General features: G+C 49.8%; 1 protein-coding gene across 1 annotated transcript; it reads left to right on the forward strand.

Annotated features, from left to right (window-relative positions):
* Nucleotides 1–240: 240 nt before the first annotated feature.
* LEP (leptin) lies at nucleotides 241–11611 on the forward strand (the record flags this gene model as incomplete). The annotated part of the gene is made up of 3 exons (XM_079711157.1): nucleotides 241–287; nucleotides 9543–9714; nucleotides 11252–11611. The coding sequence occupies 3 exons, from the start codon at nucleotides 241–243 to the stop codon at nucleotides 11609–11611; spliced, it is 579 nt and encodes a 192-aa protein (XP_079567283.1).
* Between the last annotated feature and the right edge of the window lie 6398 nt (nucleotides 11612–18009).

Raw genomic sequence — 18009 nt, forward strand, 5'->3', positions numbered from 1 at the left:
GCGCCACCTCGAGGATTTCTCACTCCTGCCAGCCGCCCCCAACTTTTCAGGCGGTACCCGAGGGTGCACGCGGGGCTCCTGGCGCAGCGGAGTCCCTCCCTCGAGGCCTTGCCCCGCTGCCGCCCGGCCCGACGCTGCCCCGCCGCCGGGCAGGGCGGGAGCTGGCGCTCGGGGTGCGGCGGAGCCTGCCGGGCAGTTGCGCAAGTTGCGCTCGGGCGTCTATAAGAGGGGCGGGCAGGCATGGAGCCTCAGAGGAATCGAGGAATCGCGGCGCCAGCAGCTGCGAGGTAAGAGCCGGCGCTCTCCTTTCTCCTTCTCCGCCGGTCTTTCTTGACAGGCCACCCCATCCTGGGAAAACTGAGGCGGGCGAAGGGCAGAGCGGACGGCTTGGTTCTGGATTGTGGTAACTTTGCACCAGAGTTCTGACCGAAGGGGAGGCGGCTGGGAGCCGGGAGCGTTGGATTTGGGGCTGGGCTGTGCCTGTGCCCTCGGGGCGGGAATCTGAGCTCACGGAGCCAGCCAGGGCCCCAGGAGACTGCCAGAGCCGCCAGCCCTGTCGCTGAGATGCTTTGCAAATGGCCTTGAGCACACCCCCAAAGATCAGGGTACCCCACCGCCATGTGCAGGGGGCGTGCGTTGAGTTTCTGAGGAGTGCGAGTTAGGAGGGTTTTGAGTTTCTGAGGAGAAGCCTTGCTCTGCAGGTGAGATTTCAGGCATCATTTTCCAGCAGGGTTTCTGACTTTTGAATGCGAGGGGCTGTATAAAGCCCAGGACCTAGGAAGGGACGAGGTAGTAGAGGTGGGCAGAAAAACTGTCAGGAAGAACCCAAATCTCCCAAAGAAATTATGCTGGATCTCACCATATCTGGCCTCAAAGCTGTGCGAATTGCCTTCTACATTATGGATAAAATAGGGTTTCTCTGGGGCAACAGAACAGCAGGTCATGGGAAAGGCCTGTTACACTTTTCTCACTGTTACCAACTCTCTAGCCAAAACTGATAAAGACACACTATTGGCAGATGAGACCTACCAGCCTCGCTTATAGCCTGCCTTCCCTCCTGGCTGCTTTAGATTTCATTGTGGATGGGTTTGCCTTTACACTCCAGTTTCTATAGCTTAAAGGTGTGGCACTTGGGAAAAGTGAATTCTTATTTTTTTTTTTTTTTATTTTTTGCTGTGCACGGGCCTCTCACTGTTGTGGCCTCTCCCGTTGCGGAGCACAGGCTCCAGACACGCAGGCTCAGAGGCCATGGCTCACGGGCCCAGCCGCTCCGCGGCACGCGGGATCTTCCCAGACCGGGGCATGAACCCGTGTCCCCTGCATCGATAGGCGGACTCTCAACCACTGCACCACCAAGGAAGCCCGGAAAAGTGAATTCTTAAACACAGTTCAATCGAGTGACATGGTGGCCTGGTTGTCATTTGAGGGTTTTTTGGTTTGTTTGTTTGTGTTTTCTGGGGGCTGCATTGTGCAGCATGTGGGATCTTAGTTCCCCAGTCAGGGATGGAACCCGAGCCCCCTGCAGTGGAAGCACGGAGTCTTAACCACTGGACCGCCAGGGAAGTCCGCTGGTTGTCATCTGAGACTAGCAGCTTTGGAGAGGATGAGAAGGTAGTCTGCAGGGGAGGCGGGGCAGAGGGCAGGGACTTGAAGACACCACCCCAGGAGCATGAGCTGGATGACTCCCCGCACTGACCTCTGTCCGCTCTCTGGTGTTTGCTCTGTAGAGCTCTGAGGCGGGCAGTGGTCAGCTGACACTGGTGGGACAGAGGGTATCCAGTCTCTTTCCCACCAGGACGGTGAGCAGAATCATAGTCATTCCCACTCTAACGCCCTCCTGAGCGGAAAGGCCTTGCTGATCCTTTCTCTCGTGTAGGCAGGGGGAAAAGGCAAGAGAAAAACAGTGGGTGTGATTCGGTTCTTTTCTTTTCAAGCAGTTGAGGACATTGGGCTGAGGGGAACGTTTCCATGTTGGCCAAAGGAGTGTCCTTCTCTTATTTTGTACATCTTATGCCCAAAATAACTCTTCTTGGTATTTGGGGGAAATATTTTCCTCCCCCCTCCATTCCAGGAAATGGTTCCAATCGCCAAGGACAGAGCCAGGGAGATTGCAATGAATTCCGTCCTGTCAGCCCCAGGCGGATGCCTCTTGTGTCTGAGTGGCTCATGCAGGGTACGGAGGTGGCCGCTTGGGAGAGCTCTCTTCACAGAACCTGGGTCATTGTCCCCGCTCTAGCCTCGATGCCACCTAGGGGAACGTGGGGGTCAGAGAGAGAGAAGGGCTCCAGGGAGGTGGAGTCCTTGTGATATGTGCATCCTTCAACCACATGCATATAAATTTAAAGGAAAACGGAGCCAAATTCTCCTGCAATCAGTCAGTCAGTAGGCCCTGTTCCCACCCGCAGTAGGAGTCCAGTGGTGACAGCTCCCTTGTAGCCTGCCAGCGAGAGCCTTGAAATTCTTCTTTGTCCACACAGTTGTCTCAGAGAAGTAGAAAGAGAGGCGGCTTCTGCTTAAAAACAACCCACCTGATGACTGGGCCCACAGAGTCCTTTGCACTACTCCATGTGTGACAACAAATGTGCCTTGCTTCTCAGCAAAGTGCATTTTACAGTCTTTCCTGCTCAATTTGTCAACTCTCTGGAGCGATCGGTGTCAATGCCGATATATCATCCATCCCCTGGAAGAGTTCATCCCCATCTGTGCACGTATTGAGTTTGTACTCTGGGGTGCTCCAGGCTGGGGGTGCCAGGGAAGTGGGGGGGAAACCACAGGGAAGACTAGCCGGGCAGAGCAGAGACCTCCGAGAAGGGCAGGAGGCCCAGAGCACAGCAGGAAGAGCCAAGCTGATGAATGGGACCAAGGCAGGGAGCATCTGAGACAATAGTTAAGATGGAGCAGGACTCAGGAAGCTGAAGGGAATAGGGGCCTATGTGGTGCTGGAGGACATCTATGGGATGCAGGAAGCCGACCAAAGTCCCCATGAAAAGGAGACCAGGATGCTGAAGCATTTTCCATCTTCATTAAGAAAGTTTCTTAGGAATTCCTGCTGGGCAAAAGTGAATTCTAGATCGTGACTTTAAAATGGGAGCAGGTAAACCATTGTAGAGGTAGGTTAACCTTGTTAGACAATGAAGATCAGGGATGGGAAATATTTCATTCATTCATTCAACAAAAATTTAATGAGCACCTGCTCTGTGCCAGGCCCTTGGGAGATGCTGAACAAGTGGCATATCCACCACTCCTGCACCCGGCAGACATCACTAATTGATCACGGCACCTTCTCCCTGTGAGACTGGATGGAGCTTCAGATTCGTCTCCACTCAGCACTCCAAGGAACCGCTAAAAATTGATCAGAGTTGACACGGGAATTGAAACCTATTTGTTATCCCTGATGAGATCAAATCTAAGGGTAGTTTCTAATGAATGGGAAGAATATAACCCCTCGCACCCACATTCTGGCTCCCAGTTAAGTATGTTAACGTGATTTCTCAACCAGGCTTCTGGTTGCAAATAAGAGAAAACCACTCATGTTAGCTCAGTGTTTTCAACTGTATATTGCAGCCAACATTTAAAAAACAGAATGGAGACTCTCAAGAGTGCATCCCCCATAGTAAAGGTGAATATTATTTCCTGACACTTGTTTCTCTTACATGTGTGTATCTATATGTCTCCTGGATGAAAAAATATATTCAGAAAGTTGAAAGCTACTCAAGTGAGTAGTATGTGTGGAAGAGTATCTCACACTGGAGGCTAAGGACAGGGAGAGCCTAGAACCAACATGGTCAGGAACCAGGAAGAAGGTCAAGAAAGAGTCCAGGCATTGACCATAATCCACCTCTCAGCAGCTGGATGGACCCTGGTCTCTCTTAGCTATTCCGTGCATGTGATGCCAACCATGGCTACCCTTGATCTTCTGAGTCCTCATCAGAGGCAAACTGGACTCCTCGGAGCACTACTTTAAATTACCAGGAGAGACGCTAATTGACCCAATCAGGAGCTGGAGGAGGAAGGGACACGGAAAGGGAAGAGAAGAGTATTCTGGTTCTCTTGCCCACTATTGCTCATGCAAACATGGCCTCCAGGATTTGTGTGTGTGTGTGTGTGTGTGTCCTGAGCAGGGCAGATTCCCCGAAAGGTCCCGACTACACATAGAATCAAGCCTGGGACATTCTAGCTCTCCAGCCTCACATACTCTACCCTTCTACCATATTGAATTCTCCCAAACCCACCATGGTTTCCCCCAAGTCTACATTGTCCCCTTGGCCTGGAAGGCCCTGCTTGCTCTCTTCCCCCTGGGGAACCCCTGTCCTTCAGGTCTCAGTGTAAAGCTCTCCTCACCTCCCCAGAGTCACCCCCTTTCCCCGTGATCCCCCAGTTCCATGTTCCTTCTCTTATAACCTTCACCACGTTGTGTTAAAATGAGTTGTTTAAGCTTCTATCTGTTCCACTGGATTCTGAGTAACTCGAAGGATCAGGATCCAACCTTCTCTGTCTGTTCATCCTTTGTCCCTTCCCCATCCCCAAGTCCCTTCCAACTTGGAGTTAGGGAGAAAGGAAGGAAGGAAGGCTGAGAGGGAAGAATGCGAGGGAGCCCACAGGAAGGATTTCTACAGGGAGAGAGAGGGTGTAGACTGTCCAAAGCTTTTTCCGTAAAATTAACAGTAAATACCACGTCACCTGAATTTAATTCACACTAGCATACCAAAGATTACTGGAGAGAGAGGTATGAAAACCTGATGGCTGGAGAAGAGAAGAAGGAAGAGAGAAGGGTGTGCCCTTACTAACCTCTGATACTTTCTACCGGGAGAAGACAGAGGAGTTTGGATAACTCAAAGCCGGCAGCCTCCACCAGCAAAGGCCTCTGTGACCCAGAGCTCTCCCCACCTCCCCTCTGACTGCTGGAATCCAAAGGCTGTGGGCAGGCCTGCCCTGGGGCCAGCCAACCTTCTAGCCTGAATCTAGAGAAGTGCCCTCCGACCTTGACATAGAGGCCGCCACTTCGTCTGCTGCATCCCCCAGGACAAGAGGGGAGGTGAGGGAGCTCACGTCTGGAGGCGGCCAGCTTCTTGGGGAAGGCGGAGGCAAGCTGGTCTGTGGAGAAGTGGGTGGGTGGCCTTTCCCAGTTTCCATCTCCGTCCTTTTTGTCACCTGTGCTGAAAGCACTAGCCTGGGAGTGATCAGAGCTCCTCACTTCCACAGAAATAGCCTGGCCTCCCTGCACAGCCAAGGTGGCACAGCCCCACCCCTCCCTGTCCCCCCGTCACACCTCCTGTGCCAGCTGAAAGCCACCATCTTCTGAGACCTCTGCTGGGGGTGCCCCTCTCCTCCACCTTCACAAACCCATTCCCCCCCATTCTCAGGACCCTTATTAAATGCCACCTCCTCCAAGATGCTTCCTTGATTCCCTAGCTGGAAATAATGGTGACAGCAGCTAACATGTATTGGGATTGGCCATGTGCCAGGCACAGAGCAAGCATTTTACATACATTATTTCGTAACAGCCACAGATGGGAATTATGATTTGTTTCATCCCCATTTTACAGCTAAGAAAACTGAGTCTGCAAGAGGTTAGCAAATTTTCCCAAGGTCCTACGCTCCAACTGAAACATAGCTCGGCTTTAGAGCTCATAAGTATACACACGACTTCCTCCCCTGAGTTATCCAAGGCATTTTATCTCTTTAAACATTATTCCTTGCATTGTAGTTAATTAGGTAAATTCTTAAACCAGTTGTTTAAGAGCACAGTTTTGTTCTTTACTTTTATTTTTAACAAATAATATATGTAAGTAGTTGACAATGCCGAATACTGTGGTGTACTACCTGGGCTTCCTGGGAAAACCACCAGTCTTCAGCCCCGACTGTCCCCACTCCTAATCCCACTTTTCTGCGATTGCATGTCTCTTTATCTCTGTCCCTGGCCCCCAGTAGGCGATCAATACATGTTAGCTGTCAACCATCAAACAGATATTGAGTAACTAGTATGTGTCAGGTGCTGTGCTCAGTGAAGCTGTAGTTGCTGTCTTGGATTATCCCTCCCCTCCCCAGTCCCCAAACTCTGTTCTTACCAGCCCTTCCCCCCAAACCCAAAATCTCGGGCCACAGCCAGGCCCCACCCAGGTACTGACATTCAGGTGAACCAAGAAAAGCTTGATGTCTGCCTGTGGCTGGGTGTATAAATTAATTAGCATTAAGTTTGGCTGCACTTAGCAGAGACCCAAAATAACAGTGTCTTAACCAAGACAGAGGTTATGTCTCTCACACACTCAGTACAAGTTCAGAGGTAGGTGGTCCATGCATGTCATCTCTCCTCCAGCAAGTCCTCAGTGACCTGGCCCCCTCCAGCTCCCTACTCCAGTGTTCATACGGTAAGGCCCTTGTCCTCATGACCCAAGAAGCACCAGAACGCCAGCTACCACATCCACAATTCAGGCATCAGGATGGAGGAAGGGATGGAAAAGGGAGGGGCAAAAGCACACAGCACAAGAACTGCCACATCGCATTTCTTATATTCAGTTGGCCAGAATTTAGTCGCATTGCCACACCAGCTGGGAAATGGAGTATTTATTCTGAATGGCCACATCTCTATCTAAACCTGGATGTTCTACTAATTGCGAAGAGGCAATAGGTACTGGAGACAATCACCAGCCTTTACTAAAAGGGTTAATGTGTTGATATGTGTGTGTGTATGCATATGATGTGTTATATGTGTGAGCATGTGTGTTTCATGTTGTGTGTGCCTGTTGGCCAGAGTCTCCCCATCACTTTGATCTCAGATGGGCCTGTTACAAGTTCTCTCTGCAGCCCCCCCAGGGAGCTCCCCTAACCCTGGCCTCTCGTCTTAGTCAGACTTACTCAGCAGCAGTTCCTCAATTCCACGTTTCAAGGAACTATGATTTATTTTCAGCACCCACTGAAGCATATTATCCATGGTGATAGAGGGGGCTAGTAAAACTGTTTTTCCACTCAGGTATTAAAGAGTGGCCATTATGTGAGGGTGACTATGACCAGAGTTAATCTGGTAATAAATTCTCTTGGGAAGGAGGGTGTCATTAACACATGAATCCTAGAAAAGTTTACCACTCTATCTTGTGCTGCAGGGGGAGGACCTAGAAATACCAGGCACCCTCTTGAGATGGCCCAGGTGAGGCGATGGGCCTAATGCTAGATTCAGGGTTGGCTACAGGTAGTGCTGCCAGAGCATTCCAAGCCCTGCTGAGTAATTACACAATTCAAAAAAAGCTGATATTTACTCCCCAATTAACCTTTGAACCAGGTGGTGTGATTCATTCCATTTTACTGATGGGAACCGATGCTTTAGGGAATTAAATATCTTGCCCAGATACACACAGCTAATAAGGGCAAAGCCCACTGATGAAGCTTTGGGGCCTAACCACTGTGCTTCCACCTTTGCTAGGGTTTCATGGAATCACACTGAGGGGTTAGCACTATTTAACTCCATTCCTCAAACATTTGGTGGGCATGTTTACTCAGGGAATAAGGAGTTAATAGAAGCAGTATTAACTTTTTAGGAGAGAGAACAAGCACAAAAACATTTGACATGCCCCCTCCCGAATTACTTAGTATTTTTCATACATGAAGGTGATACAGGGGTACAATCTCATAGCTTCATCCTAGAATAGAGCAGGGTATTTTTTCCCAAATGCCATGGTCCCAGGAGCTGCCCTTGGTTGGTCATTGGAGTGGCTTGTAATTTGGGCTTCCCCTTAAAGCTTGGAGAAACTGGTGGGGTAGGGTAGAAAGGACCCAGCCTTTCTGGGTGAAGCAGCTTTGGCTGTGAATCCTGGCTTTGCTACTTACTTGTTTGACTTTGGACAAGTTAGCGCGTCTTCTTGAGTCTCATTTTTCCCCTTCGGTAAAATTCAGATTAAAAAAAACAGGACTTCTCTGGTGGCACAGTGGTTGAGAATCTGCCTGCCAATGCAGGGGATGTGGGTTCGATCCCTGCTCCGGGAAGATTCCACATGCTGTGGAGCAACTAAGCCTGTGCACCACAACTACTGAAGGCCGCGCACCTAGAGCCCGTGCTCCACAACAAAAGAAAGCCCGCGCACAGCAACGAAGACCTAACGCAGCCAAAAAACAAATTAATTAATTTTTAAAAAGACCTTTGATCAAGCATTATAATATAGAAACAGACTTTTTTTTTTTTTTTTTTTGCTGCACTGTGCAGCCTGCTGGATATTTGTTCCCCAACCAGGGAGTGAACCTGGGCCACCACAGTGAAAGCACCAGGGAATTCCCAAGACTGCTTATTTCTATTATATTGCCAGAATATGAATTATACTAAATTGCCACCTATGGACAGAAAATGTGTTACCTGTTTTTATCAAGACCCAGATGAGGCAGAACACAAAAAGCAGAGATGAACTTTTTTGCCATCTCCAGGACCTTCATGCTAACATTTACTTACTCTTGATCATTATTTCAGGCTCATCCACACGTACTTAGCATGGATCATTGGCCACAGGCTCACATGCCTTTAATCTGATTACCTTTTGCCTCATGTATCTCATTAAAACTTTGCTGCTTAATCAAGGTTCTGCATGCATATTATTAATGTTAGAATTCATGGTTCCATGACTTTGAAAGTTTCAGACATTCTGGGTGAACGTGTTATATACTTTCTCCTGCCTTCATGCCTTTGCACCGGCTGTTTTCTTGGCCATTATGCAACCAGTTTATACTCTTCCTGATCCCTCCTTGGCCTTCAATACCCAGCTCAAGTGACACCTCTTCCAGGGAGCCCCCCTTTGTATTCCCACAATATCTTGTCCTTCTTGCAGAGCTCTTTCTTCCTGTATTGGGATGGCCTGTTTACCTGTTTATCTCTCCTATTCAACTATAAGCACTTTGAGAGTAGAGAACATCCGTTGTCCACCGTAGCATCCTTGGTGCCCAGCACTGCATCTGACGTATTATCACACCTTCCATAAGTGCCGATTGGATTCAATCCAGTGGGAGAGAAAGGAAGTAATAAAGCCAGTGATAAATGCCATCATGGAAATATCAGTGGGCTGCTGTGAGAGAGTTAATGGAGAGGACAGTAACACAATCTCTAATAATAGGGTAGTAATAGAGTACACTTCACAACACCTTTAAAGCTCTTTCACACATGTTATCTAATTTGATCCTCATAAAAGCCTGGAGATAGGTATATTGCAAGGGATGCAGGCAGGAGTTTTTAGCGGTTATAGGATATGCCTGAAGTCATGAAGCTAGTAAATGGCTAGATTCAATCCATACCTTAAAAGCTCGTCCATTCGCTCATGCCCTGTCTTCCTGCTCTGCGGTCTACAGCACACCTCACCGTGGTTTTCTTGATGCGACCATGCCTTTCCCCAAGGGAATGCATTTCATTACTGTATTTCTAGACAATGAATTGTCTTTGAGGAAATGATAACCACAGCGGAAAGCAAATCTCATTTTTATCCGCATCTGAGAATGTGATTGGTAACGTGACATGTGGGTGTTCTCTGAGATCCCAGCGACATGCCACGTGTGGTTCCTTCTGTTTTCAGGCCCCAGAAGCACAACCCGGGAAGAAAAATGCGTTGTGGACCCCTGTGCCGATTCCTGTGGCTTTGGCCCTATCTGTCCTACATTGAAGCTGTGCCCATCCGAAAAGTCCAGGATGACACCAAAACCCTCATCAAGACGATTGTCACCAGGATCAATGACATATCACACACGGTAGGGAGGGCCTGGGAGACGAGGTAGACCTGTGGCTGGCCCGTGGGGAAACCGGACCTCAGAGGTTGGCTGAGGCTGTGCGGCCTCGCGCAAGGGGCCTGGAGGCCTGGACGCCTCCCGACCGCATGGACAGCTGCCTCTGCTCTCCCGCTCTCCCCTTGCCTCCCACCTCCTCACTCCCCTTCCTCCCAGACTGGAATCCTAGTGCCCAGGACCAGAGCATAATGGTCCGGTGTCCCCTTGGCAGGTGACCAGGGCCCCAGCAGCACCCTCTCTGGGCCTCCAACACATCTCTAGAATGTTCTGATCATTAGGCATTCTTCCTGGCTGGTAGCTGAACTCTGACCCTACGAAGCTTCTCCTCATTACTGCTGGTCCTGCCTGGCAAGCCCTCTTTCACATACAACCCTCTACGTATTTGCAAACAGCTCTCAATGTCCCCTGAGTATTTTCTCTGGGGTCCACAAGCCTATACCTTCAGCCACTTCCCAGATGAGGTCGGTGTTTAGAATTAGGAAGGCTACGTGAGAATCCTCGCCCTTCTGTTCTCTATCTGTAAAATCTTAAGCTAGTTAAGCTCCTCAATGTCTTTAATCCCTGGTTTCCTCATCTAGATAATAGGACTATCTTAATAGTCTTCACAAGGTCATTTCAAGATTAAACTAGATAAAGCAAGTGACACACACACACACACACACACACACACACACACACACACACCCCTGCAGAACCAGAACAGAGCATGCCCTCTTCAAAGGTTTTCAGACGTGGCTTTTGATAGCCCCCTGCCTTAAAAACCAACTTGTTCACCTGCATGGAGCAATCTGGAGACTTCCACATCTCCTGGCCACTCTGGATTTCTAACAGTAACCTTAGGCAGCCAGGGAGCCGTTAGGTGGCCGGAAGCAGGGACAGCTCAGAACTAGATAGCGTCTTGAACATTTCATAGGGAAAAACGCTTAAGTCTCCTTGCTTTCAAAATAGTCATTCAACAAGCTGCGCATGATAGACCCAGAGTGTCCCAACTGGTGTGGTGCAGGAAGTGAGCGCTGTGGGCAGCGGGGGAGGGGGAGAGCCCCTCCTGGTAACCAGAGTTATTGGAGTGGAGGAGTGAGACGGGGCTTTGATCCCTAAGGGGGTGAGACTTCGTGGAGAACCTGTCTGGGAGGAAGGCGTCCGCTGGGGGTGGAAGGGTTGGGGAGGGGCATGTATGGAGGACCTCAATGCCTGGGGAAGAGACTTAAGTCAGTAAGTAAGAAATAGGGAGTCATGGCTGGTTCTATAGCAGAGGCATCTGGAAGAGGAAACGGCCTGCTGAAGCTGGTCTGGAAGGGTGGTTTGGGAAGGGCAGGAAGACATAAGCCCGGGAGACCAGCTTGGAGGCTTGGCAGCCACGTGGGCACAAGAAATAAGGGCCTAGGCAGGATGGTGCGGAAGGGGGAAAGGAGGCACCTCCACGCTCGCGGGAAGGGCCAGGGGCTTTGCAGAGCTGACTTCTCTCCCCCTGAGCTCTTGCTCTCCCCTTCCTCCTGCATAGCAGTCCGTCTCCTCCAAACAGAGGGTCACTGGTTTGGACTTCATCCCTGGGCTCCCCCCTGTCCTGAGTTTGTCCAAGATGGACCAGACATTGGCGATCTACCAACAGATCCTCACCAGTCTGCCTTCCAGAAATGTGATCCAAATATCTAATGACCTAGAGAACCTCCGGGACCTTCTCCACCTGCTGGCCTCCTCCAAGAGCTGCCCCTTGCCCCAGGCCAGAGCCCTGGAGACCTTGGAGAACCTGGGCGGCGTCCTGGAAGCCTCTCTCTACTCCACGGAGGTGGTGGCCCTGAGCAGGCTGCAGGGGTCTCTGCAGGACATGCTGCGGCAGCTGGACCTCAGCCCTGGGTGCTGAAGCCTTGAAAGCCTCTCTTCCCAAAGCTGAGGGAAGAAACCTGAGCTTTCAGGTGTCTGCAGGAGAAGAGAGCCTGTGTGGACATCCTTTAGGCAGGCCTGCGGGTCATTTCTCTGTCACTCCTCTAAGCCGCTCTTCTTCCAAAGGCAGAAAACTCCAAGGCAGGAAACCAGAGATATAAATACATGGTTCCATGCCCACCGGGAAGGAGGGCCCATCCAGCAAACAGTGGACTAGATCTGGGATTTTCACAGAAGTCTTCCTCCCTGTTCCATCTCCCTCTCACTGCATGCTTCACCGTGACCTGGGGTGATTTCAGACCCTTTGGACGATCAAGCAAGATTCCCTCTGAAAATCCGGGGAGCATCGTAAAGGCTACAGGCACACACAGCTGGATACTTCCACGCAACACAAGTTGGAAGCATTTATTTATTTATTATGCATTTTATTCTGGATGGATTTGAAGCAAAACACAAGCTTTTCCAGGCTCTTTGGGGTCAGCCAGGGCTCAGGATGCTGCTGGGGTGCTGTTTCCAATCCCATCAATGGGCCTGACCAAGGCAAACCCATTTTGACTGACTTGAGGGCCCTCAAGTTAGTTTTCTAGAGACTGGCTTTGTTTGTACTGTGATTGACTTTTTTTTATTTTTTATTTTTTTATTTTTTTAGTCTGCGTTGGGTCTTTGTTGCTGCGCGCGGGCTTTCTCTAGTTGTGGTGAGAGAGGGCTACTCTTCGTTGCGGTGCGCAGGCTTCTCATTGCAGTGGCTTCTCTTGTTGCGGAGCACGGGCTCTAGAGCACAGGCTCAGTAGTTGTGGCGCATGGGCTTAGTTGCTCCGTGGCAAGTGGGATCTTCCCGGACCAGAGCTTGAACCCGTGTCCCCCGCATTGGCAGGTGGATTCTTAACCACTGCACCACCAGGGAAGTCCTACTGTGACTGACTTTAAATTACAGTGTTTGCAATGGCATTGTCCTGATGGATCTCGAAGTGCCAGGTTATTTTTAAAAAGAAGAAGATGAATTTCGTCAAGTGTAATATATAGCCGTGTGCAGCGGGAGGTAGGGAACGTGTTGGTGGGAGGGGGAAGAATCCAGAATGTATTTTCTGAATAACATTTGTGTGATGGGCTCTCTGGGTGGGGTGAGGTCATTTTCTCATCTTCGTGGTTTTCATGAAGAAGAGATGACTCCTTCAGGAGGGTTGTGGTGTTTTGCCAGCCGCCCATGGTCGGAGTGGTGAGGGGGCTGAAGCTGGAGATTGTTAGGGCAGTGGTGGGCTCTGGCCTTCTCTGACTGCTAGAGAGTGGTCTTGCTCATCAGGGAGTGAGGACTCCACATTGCAGACAGTGATCCCCAGAGCAAGGGTCCTTGGTGTGGCCCTTTGAATGGTCTGGGTTGATCCCACACTGGCTTTATAACATGGTAGTGTCCCTTTTTGGGTTTTGCATGCTCACCCAAAGCAAGGCCATGTTTCCCATCCATTTGGGAAGGATTTTTATTCCAGTGGGAGGGTGAAATCTATAGGGGGTCTGTGGGCTTTAGCAGATGGTCCCAAGACCTGGATCAACACTGGGACAGTGAGTCCCGGGACCCCAGGACCAGCCTCCAGCAGCGCCCTTTTCGCTAGAGGTCATGTCCAGTAGAACAAACAAGGAAGCTTGGGTTTCCCACCATCCTGTCACTGTGATGCAGTCATCGCATTACAGGAGGTGGATCTGTCCAAGGAAATTGGAATCTAAGCAACCAGTTTTAAGACTGAGCACCTGCTTGTGCTCAGCCCCAACTGGTGCCATGGGCTGAGAACCTCACCAAATAAATATTAAAATCCAGTCCTACCCTCAGGGGCCTTGCATTCCAGATGGTAAAATCCCACTCAACAGCATGCAAAGGCTGTCGTTTCACCATGGCAACTGAGCAGCTGAGACACAGTGCGGTCCTCAGCAGGTGGGAAATGATGAGCTGAGGAGGGCAGTGCCCGGGACCCACAGGCTAATCCTGCTTGCACTCGGTAGCCTTTTTACTTTTCAGGGCACATCAGCATCTATTACTGTGATGCCACATCCCTTTGAAGCGGGATAGCTGAGAATTTAAAAGTAAGAAAATACCTAAGACCATAACAGCAGACGGGTGGCAGGACCAGGACTAGAACCCAGGTCCTCTGACCCCCCCAGAGTGTCCCTTGAGGCAGGTAATGGTCTCTGGAGATACGAACAGGGTTGGGCAGGGAGAACTGGAGTGCTTGCTGGAAGAGAGGAGTTCCGAGGCCGATTTTGCAGGAGGTGAGGGAAGTGAATTGCCTGGAGGGAGGAGGCTGTTTTATTGAAGCTTTGGTGCTGAGACACCAAGGTGACGGGGTAAGTAGCCAGTTACAAAGGAAGGCAGAGAATGGAAAGATGGGAGGGAAAGGGTCGTGTTGAAGAGGACTTCAGGGGCAAAGATGTTTGCTATTGAAAGAGTCAAAAGTTCTAGAGTGAGACTCATGTGATGGACAGAGTCAGACCTGCTCTGGAAAATAAGTCCTGATAATCACAGCCACCCAGTCAGGCTGGGATGTTTTAAGCCTTTTGCTCACAAAACCTGGCACTAGGGCTCATTCCCAGAGCGTGAAGCTTCCAAAATGTAAATGATTGTGCTTTTCTGTAACAAAAAACAATTTTTTTGTTCCAAAAAGTCCAAATAAATTTCCTTTGCCCCTCGGTCTTTGTTTGCTGTTGCCTGTCTTGGAGGGGCTTTGGAAGAGCTGCTTGTGTGTGACAGGGCACCGCCTGGCTGGCCCCTGTCCATCCCTGGGGTCAGCTCTGCCCCGGCTTGGCCATAGCCGGCCGCCAGTTATTCAGGCTAAAGGATTCCCCTAAAGCTCAGAGCACATTCTGCAGCAGTCTACAAATCAGCCTTGAGAAAAACCAAGCACCACATTATTTAAAAAACAAAAACTAAAAAAGAACAACCACAACAAAACCGCAAAGAAAAAACATGCAACCCAATAACAGACCAGGTGCACAGACTCAAAAAGACAGGACTTTTCTGGTCGAGGGCACAGAGCACAGCCACTCACCTCTGTGGTGCAGTTTGGACCTGAGAGTTTCAACCCAAGCCCCAGAGAGGACCCGGGGGGCTGCCCATCAAAGGCAGTCACTTCCATGGATGATTTCAAGGGCCCCCTTCCCCCCTCCCAAATTGCTCATGGCTCTGGAGAGTTTAATGAGATAATGACCTAGCAGTGTCTGGCTTAGAGTAGATTTAAGTGAATCTCCTTCTTGTCACATCACAATTAGCAGCAGGCTTTAAATGTCAGTGATCTGGGACCAGGGAGCAAACGGGTGCAAATTCACCTCCAGTGAAGAGGACAGCTGCCCATTCTTTCCTGGGTGGGGACGGGCAGGGAGATCAAGCTCCTGACAGAGGGGAGACTGCAGAAGGGGGGCAGTCAGATGTGGCCAGAGCAGCCTAAGTGGGTCACTTGGCAGCTTTGGGGGGAAGTGTCTGGCCTCTTCATGCCAGAAACCCAAGGCAAACCAACTTAAATAGAAAAGAGAGAATTTTTTGGCCCATGTTTCTGCGAAGTCCAGGCCATGGTCCATCTCTTACAACACTTTCCTCTCAGTCGTCCCCAGGGACCTGGAAGGTGCTGATGCCATGATCCACCCCAGTCCCTGCCCGCCTGAGGTGCGGAACAGGGGCTGGGATTGTCTGAGCCCTCTCATTTCTGAGCAGACACAGCCTGAGAAGCCCCCGCCCACCTCCACCTGCCAGCTCGGGAAAGCAGCCCCCAGTAGCAGGGTCTCAGGCAGAGATGTCATTCGCTTCTCTGTGAGGTGACTCCCAGGGTCAGAGTGGAAGGGTATGTTTTTCAAGCTGTACTTCCAGATCCTTTTCCCTCCTCAGGCATTCTGTCATGCTCCCCTGAGGCAGCAGCTCACATCTGCCAAGCAACTGTCAGAGTCTTGGGGCAGCATCTGGTCATGTTCAACCTCCAAAGGCAAGACTTCGGCTGAGTCTAGTGAGAAAAACCTCAGTTCAACCCAGGAGGACGTTTCTGAAGACCCCATCCCAGCAGCTTTCTGCACAACAGCACACAACCAAAATATTACACCCTATTTTTCCAAAAGGAATTTAGAGCAATGTATTGCAGGCTTTTTGCAGCAGGATCCTAGTCTGGTGATGCCTGACCACACAAATCCACCTGGGTTAAGTTCACCAGTGGGGTGGTTAACCATTAAGGTTAAGGCTAAGGTTAAGCAACTTAACCTCTCTTAGCCTCAGTTAATTATCTGTCCAGTGAGAGTATAAAAGCATAGGTGTTTTTAGAAGATTAGGTGGTGAAATGGTTGGGAAGCTATAAACCAGTGACTGATACACAAAAAGCACTCGATAAATTATGCTGTCGTTAATAGCCTTAATGAGTCAGAGAAGCAAAAGGATTGATGTCGCAGACGTGTTTGATGCCCTCGGCCCACCTCTGAGTTCAGTGCAGCTGAGCCCTACCCAACACTCCCACATCACTCCACATTGAAGCCTTAGGGAGCACTCTCAGCCCATACGGGTCAGCCCAAAAGTGAGGGAGAGTGAAGACCCCGGAGAAGCACGTCCCAACCCGTGGAGGTGGGGGCCAGCCTCCCACCCTCCACAGAGGCAGTTCTGAGGTGCCTTCTACCCAGATTGAGCCCCAGGTGCCCACACCAGTCACCACATCACTAAAGCACTCTCGGTGGCTTTTCCTCCTTCCGTGTCTCACTCGCCCCGCTCTTCACTCTTGCCTCCCCAGGTCACCTCCCAAATCTACCTCCCGCACCAGAACCCTTGTCTCAGGTCCTGCTTTTGGAGGAACTCCAAGGAAGACAACAGCAGAGCAAATAGAGTGGATTTGGATGCTGGGAGAACTGTGAAGCAAGGTTCCAGAGAGGCGCAGGAACCACACATCCACACTCAGGGAACCCTGGGCCATCCCGGGGGACGAGGCTAAGAGAGGGGTCCTCAGGAAGAAAGGAATCCACTTCAGGAAAGCTTGACTTGGGAAAGAGGTCAAGGACAGGAAGGGGATTCTACTAAGATGGAAGAATTACAAGATAGGAAAGAAGGAAGGGAGGAGGGAGGGAAGGAAGGAAGGAAAGATGGAAGGAAGGAAGGAAAAGAATGAGGGAGGGAGGCAGGGAGGGGGAAAGGGGGCAGGAAGGATAAAGGAGATGAATGAAAAGAGGAGAAATAAGGAATTCCCTGGTGGTCCAGTGGTTAGGGCTCTGTGCTTCCACCAGAGGGGGCATGGGTTCGATCCCTAGTCAGGGAACTAAGATTCCACAAGCCGAGCTGGGTGGCCAAAAAAAAAAAAAAAAAAGAGGAGAAATATATATAAGGTTAAACATCACCTGTCTTAGTGAGTCCGGGATACTATAACTAAATACCATAGTCTGGGTGGCTTAAAAATAACAGAAATTTATTTCTCACAGTTCTGGAGGCTGGAAGTCCAAGATCAAGGTGCCAACAGATTTCGTTGTTGTGGACAAAATTTGTTTGTTTGGTGAGGACCCACTTTCTGGTTCATAGACCATATCTTTCACTGTGTTCTCACATGGTGGAAGGGGCTAGGGGGTTCTCTGGGGTCTCTTTTATAAGGGCACTGATCCCATTTATGAGGGACCCACTGTCATGACCTAATCACCTGCCAAAGGCCCCAGGTTTTAACACCATCACATTGGTTGTTAGGATTTAACATATGAATTTGGGGGGAACACAAACATTCAATCTGTGGCATCACCTTACAATGACTGACTGGAGGAAAGATCAGGCCAAATCAAAGGAGTCTGAATTATTGAATATTTTCTGCATAAAAAGTCTTTTTACAAAAATGGGACCTAATGTTGGCATTTCTTCCTTTCACTGAACTCCCACAGCCTCTGTTTGCTCCTGTGCACTAGCTCACAGGGAATCATTTTTGCACAGGTTTCACCGCCACATCCCTCCTGCTCTGGGCTGAGAGCCTCTGTGGGCGGGTCACCCCGCTCGTTGCCTGGCTATAGTGTCTGGCACAATGCAGACCCTCCGTTCTCACTTGGTGATCAAGGGAGTTGAGACTCTTGTATAACAAGTCCACTATTTACATGTAAACCAATTCTGCAAAACACTTGAAAACAGTCCTGGCCGTTAAAGGTTAAACTTCTTATTAGAATCCTGCTCACTCTTAATTTGCTCAGCAAACTTCTTTTTGAGTTCAAAGATATAGATCCAAACCAACTGTGAAAGACAGCTTTGAGGCAATGACAGAAATTTGAATACAGCTTCTGTTTTAGATTATGACAAGGAATTACTGTTAATTTTTTTAGCTTTGATTATGGCATGGTGATTATTTTTAAAAGCTTTCTTATTCATTAGAGAGTCAAACTGAAGTAGTTTAGGGTGAAATA

This window comes from Hyperoodon ampullatus, assembly GCF_949752795.1.
Source record: "Hyperoodon ampullatus genome assembly, chromosome: 9".
Lineage (NCBI taxonomy): Eukaryota > Metazoa > Chordata > Mammalia > Artiodactyla > Ziphiidae > Hyperoodon > Hyperoodon ampullatus.